At 54.6% G+C, this 8,894-nt stretch overlaps 1 protein-coding gene across 1 annotated transcript; it reads right to left on the bottom strand.

The window, feature by feature from the left end:
• Positions 1–1,796: 1,796 nt before the first annotated feature.
• On the bottom strand, positions 1,797–3,451 carry BDZ83DRAFT_595925 (general substrate transporter; the record flags this gene model as incomplete). Its single annotated transcript, XM_060506832.1, has 3 exons — positions 1,797–1,910; positions 1,972–2,967; positions 3,029–3,451. 3 exons carry the CDS (start codon positions 3,449–3,451, stop codon positions 1,797–1,799), a joined length of 1,533 nt encoding a protein of 510 aa, XP_060357048.1.
• Positions 3,452–8,894: the final 5,443 nt, after the last annotated feature.

Genomic DNA, 8,894 nt, shown 5'->3' with positions numbered 1-8,894 from the left:
CGATGCTTTCTGGCCGGCCTTCCGGATCCGAGCCCGCTCCTTTCGACCGGGAAGGGAGACGACGCCGTTTACGACCGAGGGCCTCGCTGGGCAGTCTGTGTGGCCGGCTTGGAAGGGGCCGCAGCAGTTGGGACACTGGGGCCTGGCCATGCAAGGTCCCGTTTCGTGTGAGTCGGAAGGTCTTCCGCAGTTGCTGCAAGTCGGTCGTCGTCCGCAGAACCGGTTGGCGTGGTAGCCCTGGCAGCCGGGGTCATGTCGGATGAGCGTCCTTCGTTTTTTGATGGGCAGAGATCTGCCGCTTTGGTTGAAGAGCCTGAAGGGCGTGACCTCTGATGTGAATGATATGAGCCAAGATATTTCGTTCGTGACTGGGTTGGGCCCAAGGCGGGACGGTCGAGCAAGGACAGGCTTCTGTCCTGTCTGTGCGAAGACCTCATCTTCAACGAGTGTGGCTGGGTCCAGGACGTCCCCGCCAATGCTGTGTAGTTTTGTTGGGCATCGCGGCACAACGTATGTGTGCCACTTGATAGGCGTCTCGACTTGGTGGGCGCCGAGGCATTCCGCCAGCTTTGCCTTACTTGTAAGTAGTCTTTCCTGTATTTGCTTGTTTCGCGGCTTCAGAGAGTAACCTGTGCTGATATGGTAGACGTGGGGAAGGTCCGCTAGCCCCAGGCCAACGGCCTTACAGACGATCTGTCGTACGGCGAACGGTGCGATCTTCCGAGCGGCCGCTAAGCTTTCTTCCGGGACGCGGGCAAAGATGCGGAGGTCCTCCTTCGGCTGCGCCTGCGGCTGATCCTCGGCGGGGAGTGTGGCCTTCGGGCGGGCAGAGCTCTGGCAGCTCTGGCCGCTCCGGGTCGCCGCAGTGGTGTTGCCCGCCATCGGTGCGACGACAGCCGCCCAACTCCGGGCCGCTATTGGGCTTGTCTCGTGATTGATCAGTCTCTTGAGGGTTTGAATGACATAGGCAGTGGCTTCTTTCGCGATCTGCTTTCTAGAACCGTCAAAGCTGGCGACAACGCTGTCGACGGACCGTGCAATGGTCAGAAAGACGTCTTTCCGTGCCTCGTACTGTCTAGCTTCTTCTGCAAGGGCTGTCAAGACGGACCCTGTGGCAGATCCGCTCGGAGCAGATGCGGTAGAGGCTGCGGGCCCCTCGGCCGAGGTAGGGGCGTCGGTGGTGGCATCAAGCTGGCTTCCCGTTAGGCTGGGCCGGGTCGGCTGTGCCTCGGCGTCGCGGCGTCGCTTAGCTCTTGAGGTGGGGTTCGGCTCCGGAGGTGTCCCGGAGCCTGGTTCGGGGTCGGCTTGGTCGGCCGACATCAGTCCGGTGCCCGACGGCGGCTGTGAGGCCATCGCGGATGCGGGCTCCGGCAAGGGGAGGTGAAGAGTTTTCGGCTGTTAGTAATTTGGTGGTAGGCTCACTCATTCACTAACAGCAGATGCCAAGAAAAATTAGGCGAGAGGGAAGTTGGGGACCGCGAGTAGGAGAATCAGGAATTTCCAGTCAAAAACATTGTCAACAGATCACCAAGTTTGGTTTTGCAGTGGACAAAAGGTGGTATAATAGGTATAGAAGATAGCAAAGGCTAGCGATAGGATGGCCCGTATTCAACAGCCGCCGTAAAGCGACCTCAGAACATAAAACCTCGCCAACAATGCAAAAGTAGGTGATACGACCCCGCTGTTTCCGTGTCCTCGTATCATTAAATCTTTACTCCCCGACAAAACACAGTCCCACAACTAGCTCGCTCGCTCGATCATGTAATTTGATTGACATCGTAAGGTGGCTGAAGTGCTTAGACGTCCTGGACGTTGACAACATCGCCGTAGCGGTCGACAGCAACCTCCTTCTTCTGGATGGAAGCCTTGACAGGCTTGTCGGCAGCGAAGATGTGATCGAGTTCCTCGAGCTGTTTCAAATGAGTCAGCACATGCCTTGAAAAGGTCAATAGGCTTAGTCTGGGTACTTACGGTGCGGCCCTTGGTCTCGGGAATGAAGACGTAGATGACAGCGGTCTGGACTGCGTCCCAGATGGTGAAGATGATGTAAGTCTTCCAGGCAATCTTCTCCATGGAGACGGGCCAGGCGAACTGGTTCAGAAGGCCGGCAGCGTTGACAGCCAAGTTGGAGAAGGCCATACCCTTGGCGCGCATCTCGAAGGAGAGCACCTCGACGGGGTAGAGAGCCTGAAGGGGCGTGATACCGACTGAGTAGACGGAACCGAAGATGAAGATCATGGCCAAGCAAGCCTGGGACGCAGCTGGGTTGTCGAAGATGGGGGCACCACTGTCCGTTTCACCGATCTGAGACTTTGACAGAATGCCTGAGGCGACAGTCATACCGAGCCAAACGATTGTGCAAGCGGTGAAGGAGAAGAGCAATAGCGGACGACGACCAACTCTGTCAACAAGCAAAGCACCGCAAATGGCGCATAGGAACTGCTGGCAAGAGTTGATGAGGGTGATGTTGGCTTGCTGGATGGGGTGGGTGTAGCCGGCGGTGTCGAGGACGGATCCGAGGAAGTACGACAGAACAGCGTTGCCAGCCCACTGGCCGAAAATCGAGATACAGACGTTGCAAGAGAGACGGTAGACGGAAGCGCGGTTACGGAACAGCGCACGGTAGTCCCACCAGCGCTTGTCGGCACCATCCATGTTGAGGAGCTCCTCATACTCGTGAAGCTGGAGCTTGACCCATGGGGAGTCGGGGTTGCCGTTTCCGTGGTACTTTGCGAGTACTTCGGCAGCCTTTTCTTTCTTATTGTTGACGAATAGCCATCTGGGAGACTCAGGCATAAACATGCAGAAGATGACAATGAGTCCGGAGAAGAGAGCCTGGAGCCAAGTAATGAGGCGCCATGAAGCATCACCATCGATATCCAGGGCTCCGCGAGCTGCACCAGAAGCAATTATAGCTCCAGAAAACCACAGAGTGTTGTACAGCGCTCCAACGACTCCGCGGTAGGCCTTTGTAAGCTGTTAATACCAGGATCTTCACCTTGTTTGATGAATCGAGGATGTCACTTACTGGGTGGTTGATCTCGACGACGTACATGGGTCCAGCGGAGGCGGCGATGGAGACACCGAAACCGAGTAGGAACCGACCTCCCATGAATTGGCTAGTGCCATTGGCAGTTGCCTGGATGCAGGTACCGATAATGATGATGGCTGCACCGATGAACATGCCGATTCTGCGACCCCAGGTGTCGAGGGCGGGACCGACGAAGGGAAGAGCCACAACACCACCAATCTGGTACATGGAAGAAATAATACCAGCCCAAATACCGTCGTTCTTGGCGCCGTAACGCTCCTTGAAAGAAGGGTTCTGAAGCAAGTTGTTGATCAGGGAGCCGTCGTACCCGTTCATGGTGGAACAGAAGAAACCGATGAGGGAGAAGGCGTAGATCATCAGCTGGGCTTTGGTCCAGGCACTAGGGGGCTCCTTAATCATGGCCTCGTTGAATGCCTCGCTACCCCTGACGACCTTGGTCTGGATTTCCTTCTGCAACAACAAGACATGTTAGCAGCTGCTTTCTTAGATCAATCGTATGGGGCACGATGATATGGTGAAGGTCGCTGTAACTTACCTTGTCGGAATCATTGTCGTGGGCGTGGACAGTGTCCACGGTATCAATCTTCTCGGACATGCTGACTGTGTGCGGCACGCGGCCGAGGCGCAAGTTCCCTTTGTTGTTGGCGGAGAGGGAGTAAGCTGAGATGGCCGATCACCACAGACCGAGCTGTGTGTAATGGATCTTGGAGGCGGGAAAGTGGATGAGGGGAGGGTTGAGGATGGAGAGCTCGAGACAAAGCGGGCCAGGGATCGCGGGGACACGCCGAGGTTTTATGATTTTCGGCCTTGGAAACCACCTGCGACGGGGATGAGGAGTAAGATTCCGACGGAGAGGAAGCAGTTCTTGGTAGGAACGAACCCCAACCTTCAATTGCCCATGAATTAGTTCGGCCGTTTCGAGCCTACCACCCTTGCATGGGGTGGAAGGACGGCCCATTCCCACATGGGACCGAAAAGGCGGCTGGACTAGGGCGAATGGTCCTTGGGTTTTGCTTGTACTGGCTGGGCAGATCGTTGGTTGCACCACCCTCGTTCACGCACCCCCCCTACCGACCCCTTGTCCTTTCAGAATTCTCAGAGCAACACCTGCGGATGGTTGCCACTTGAGCGACGGGCTAGGTAGTCCACCAGCATCCGACTTTCGGGCTAAGGATCATGCAAAGAGGCGATGTCTAGGTGGAGTCGCCGAATCTTGTCTTGGGCTGTCAGGTTAAGCTCACTATGCTCATTTCCTAACCTCGAAGTATACGTCTCAGGACGTGACACTGCTTGACGGTTACCAGCTACTCGTTTTTTCAGTCCCGTGATGGCTGCATCGCAATCAATGTGAATGAGATGGGAGGCGTCCGGGCGGTTCGTCAAGCAAACCTTGGGGGCGGCTTATGGTTCTGGCCTGTCTGTCTGCCTTAGTGTGGAGGGAAACCCCCAATTACTCTCCAACAATGCTTCGTCCGTGCCGAATTCTGTTGAACGTGGTATGCAGGGCCTGACGAAGGAACGCTAGTGAAGGCGTGTCAACCTAGAAGCCCATCCCAGTAGACGAGAAGAAACGGGCCGGCAGACGAGATGGGCCAGCTTGGCTAGTGTCTGGCGTTGACGACGTGCGCGTTGGGCTTCGATTATGGTCACCAACGTTGTCAGGCGGAGAAGCAGAAGCGTCAAGTCTGTCTAGGTATTGCCCTGGCCGGCCTCTTCTGCTTTCACCCTCCCCGGATCAGCGGGTCGACAGGCTCCGTACCCCTGCCAGGATGTTTGCGGTTGCTATGCTGCTTTGCTACCGGCTCGATGGGGCGCTGGAGAAAACGCCAAAAAAGGTTTTGCTGAATCTGGGGCAGAGTGTGTGGGCTTGTGGAGATGCTGGCCGTCTTGCCTCGAGTCGACCGGGTTTGTCTGTTGAGTCGAGCATGAGGTGACCTATTCGAGACTTGCCCAGTTGTCTAATCGGAGATGTCATTGTTGTCGTTAGCGACAACTTCTTTCGAGCCCGGAAATCGAATCACTGTAGGCCAGTTCAGGTTCCTCGGTTGCCCAACAGCAGTAGTCCAAGGCGCGCCCGCCCGGGTCCCTGAGACCACGCAGCCGAAGACACACGAGCCCGTCGCACTCTAACGCGTTCTGTGGCGTCTGGGTTGGCTGGGGAGGGTTGAGATGGGGAAGAAAAACTGGAGGGGAGATCTGGAGAAAGGGACGCCAAACCCAACTGGGTCACAATAGCTCAAGATGAGAGGATTCACGGTCGACTCCAGCCGGGCCGTCTTTCCATGTGGCCTGAGAGCAACACCTGTCGACTTTCATCTGCTGTCTCTGCAGACTGGAAATGATTGAAGCGACTGAGGACTGTGTCCTTGGGAGACTGTCCTTGACTTTGCTGAGTGCTCACCCACCCCCTGTCGTGGTGTTTGCGCTCCCGCCAGGGATGTATCTTACTAAGGGCCGATACTCATTTCATGCCGGTACTTTACAGGACAGACGAAGTATTTCGCAATAGCGAAACGCCCGACTTCTGATCCCGTCTACGCTTGGCAACAAACTCACCAGATGGGGCTACAATCTTTGAACCAGACTACTGCGTAAAACCAGTCTAAACCAACCAAGCTCGCGGACACATGTATTCCCATCTTAGTGACTTTCCATAGTCCAGCATTCCTGGAAAAGAGGAAACGGCGGAAAGGATCATAATCGACTTGACAAATGGTCCATCTTCACTTTCTGGCGCCCTCCGAGTCCTGTCCCCATTCTCTCGACAGGACGCTATTCCTATCTGGTAGACGGGCCGCCTTCCTCCGCGCTAAAATCTTCCTCGATGTGGCAGCCCAGGCCGGGAAACGCCTCTAGACTCAGACTCGGAGCTAAAGCACCCAGTCCCTGCGGTCGCTGGCCCACCCACCCTTGTCATCTTGGAGCCGTTCTATTCTCATATTGGACTTTGGATGTTGCGCCGTTGGCTCGCGATGGAGAAATTGGAGTATCATGCTTTCTAAACTCGACTCTGGGAACCGGACGGACATGCACACGCTTGCCTCCGTACTCACGCACTCGAAGGACAACCATTCAGCGTCGGCTCCTTTGATGGAGCCTCCGCGGCTGCAAGCCACCGGCAATGGAATCCCATTCCTCCTCCTGAGTTCTAGCGTATGAGAGCCGGTCTCGACGTCTTCTTGATGATCCACACTGAGTGGTGGAATCATGACCCACGGCGGAAAGTGAGGCACAAGGGCGCACGCGACCCATCGGTGCGGATCTCATGTGCCTACCATCCTGGTCTGTCAGTCAGTCCATTGTCCTCGCTAGCCCCCGAATCTACTCCATCGGTCGCTATGGCCAACTCTCAACCTCGATCTTGCATCAAGAAGACTTTATTTGACGGATGATCACACATTTCAGCCACAACTGTAGTGCGTATCCTCAAAATGGGCTCCTTGGTGCATCAAGCGGGCCGTAATCCAACGCCACTGTACAGTCTCCCAATAGGCACGGGGTGAAGATTTACGGTCAGTGTGAGGATCTCCCCTGTGATCTTTCGCCAGAATCACGGATCCGAAAGCCGCTGTCCATGCTGCGCCGCTGGTGAGTACTCTAGAGTCTAGAGCACCGTCCGATCGGCCGGGTCGACCGCATGAGCGGCGTCGAACGTCTTCCGCGATCCACGTTGATCAGTGTGTCAATATATTCGCTATTCGGGAAGCCTAGTGGCCAATTTGTCTTGTGCTGATTTGTTAGGAAGAACAGCAAGATCATCAAGGCTGACATGGCCTAAGGTATCTCAACATCATACGGCCATGTACTTAGATGACCAAGACCGTTCTCAGGCCAATGTATTCCGAAGCAGTAAACATGATGAAGCTGATAAGAGCCAGCTACCTCTGGAGAGTGCATGGGTCATCGGAAGCAACGCGCATTCTCCAGCCGATGATATTGTGTCTCTATCTTACCGGCAATACAAGCGGACTTCTGAAAGGCCATGCGCAGATCCCCACGGGCAGGTGATGCGGGGGGCCAGACACAGAGGATGCGTGATTAATCACTGATTTTGCTGATCCTTCAATGGCAGTCTCAACCAAGTTCAAACTGGACCAAGTGCAAGCTGGATCGCAAATTTGCAACTCCTGTTAGACGTTCTGCCTTTGTCATCACCAGCAGCTGTAAATACACCTGTTCAAGTTGAAATTCATGCCAAGTAGAGGACCACCTAGCATGGAAAGTTGCCGCTGCAAGATCCGCACCGACAACCCGACGCATCTCGGCGCCTCTGGGGGTAGTGAGATGCCGCAACGCGGCACAGCACCTATGAACAGACTGGGGATCATAGGAAGCCCCAATAACCGAAGAGAAGACCAGCTGTCAACAGACGAGAGAGTCTCGACTGAGGTGTTGAGCCCTCATGCTACACCCAGTACGTCTCATGGTCTCACTATGAACGAAATTAGGAAGATACAGCTCCAATACTGATTACCATAAGCGAAAGAAGACACGATGCAGCCTATTACCATATGCTTTTCCCCAGATTCCGATCTGGAGACTGGCTGCTGCATGGCACCCAGCCTCTTCTCGTGTCTTATCCGGGGTTCCGGCATACCACAGAAAGGCGACAGGCTTGCCACGGCAAGGTCTTCCGCCAACCAGTACGCATCGGGTTCAGGTGCAGGAGGACCTTTGATGCTAATCTTGTGACTGGAGCACCCACAGGGCGACGCTAACGGAACATCTTTCCTGGAAGAAGACCGGGGTGCCACCCTCCAGACCACCCAAAGTGTGGATGGCTTAATTGGATCCGCGGTTCTGGGACCGTTGTCTCGGCGCTCGCCAATGTGCGTGTCGACAGTTTGCGCAGCATCCTAGATCACAGGCTTTTGAACTTGGAAGTCTTGACAAGAACGATTGTAGAGGCAGGCGGGCTTCTCCTCTTCCGCTTGGAAGAGGCCAGCATGTGGCCAACTTGGGCCTAGGGTGCAATCGAACTACAATAACCAGTATGCGAACTAGCCTTTCGGTGAAGTCAGAATGCCCCAAATGTTTCCATTTGGAAACCCTCACACCATGTTCCTTCGTACTTCTGGTGCCTTTCTTCACCCAGGCAGCTGAATTGAGCACTTGCCAACAGCAGACCCATCCGCCCGGGTACCTTGCCTCGAAGGCGGAGGTGCGGTCTTGATCCATGGAGGGGTTGCACGCATGACAAGAAGTATGGCGCCCTGATCTCGTTATACTAGCGGTACTGCGTGCCGTTGCCAACACTTAAAACTTGAATAAGTCAAGAGACCAAGGCGTTGCCTAGCATGCAGGCCGGGGCTGCTCGCCTTGGCCCCCCGGAGTGGCGTCGTGTTCCTTCCGTAAGGCGTGCTCGTTTACTTGCTACAGGGCTGACCTTGTGTAAAGTCGGGGTTTCTCAATGTGGATTTAACAGCTGTCTATGAACGGTCTGGGCTTGCCACGCTGGTTCGGGCACTATATTCGCACTCTCAAGCTGATAGTTCGAGAATCCTCAGCTTAGAAGATTTCGCTATGGCGGCATCTTGAGCGTCAACAATGACCATTCTTGCCATAGCCTTAGATGGGCTATGCCCTGAAATAGCGTTTCTAGTTGCCTCATGTTGTTTGTGAATGTGCGTTCTTTGTAAAACACCCTCCATTAAGTCTAGCCCTCTTGAACTCACTCAAAAACATCAAGTAAACATGGAATATCGTAGGTCAAATAGGAAAGATGACATAGACAGTGTAAACATCTGAGTGATCGCATTTTGACTAACATCAAGAAGCTGGATATCCCACTTATGATATTGACTAGTACATCTGAAGAATAGCACTTGAGTCATTAGACACG

Source organism: Colletotrichum acutatum (assembly GCF_030867785.1).
Source record: "Colletotrichum acutatum strain CBS 112980 chromosome Unknown BDZ83scaffold_341, whole genome shotgun sequence".
NCBI classification, from domain to species: Eukaryota; Fungi; Ascomycota; class Sordariomycetes; order Glomerellales; family Glomerellaceae; genus Colletotrichum; species Colletotrichum acutatum.
The sequence above is the reverse complement of the archived record's forward strand: the minus strand, read 5'-3'. Positions and strand labels throughout refer to the sequence as shown.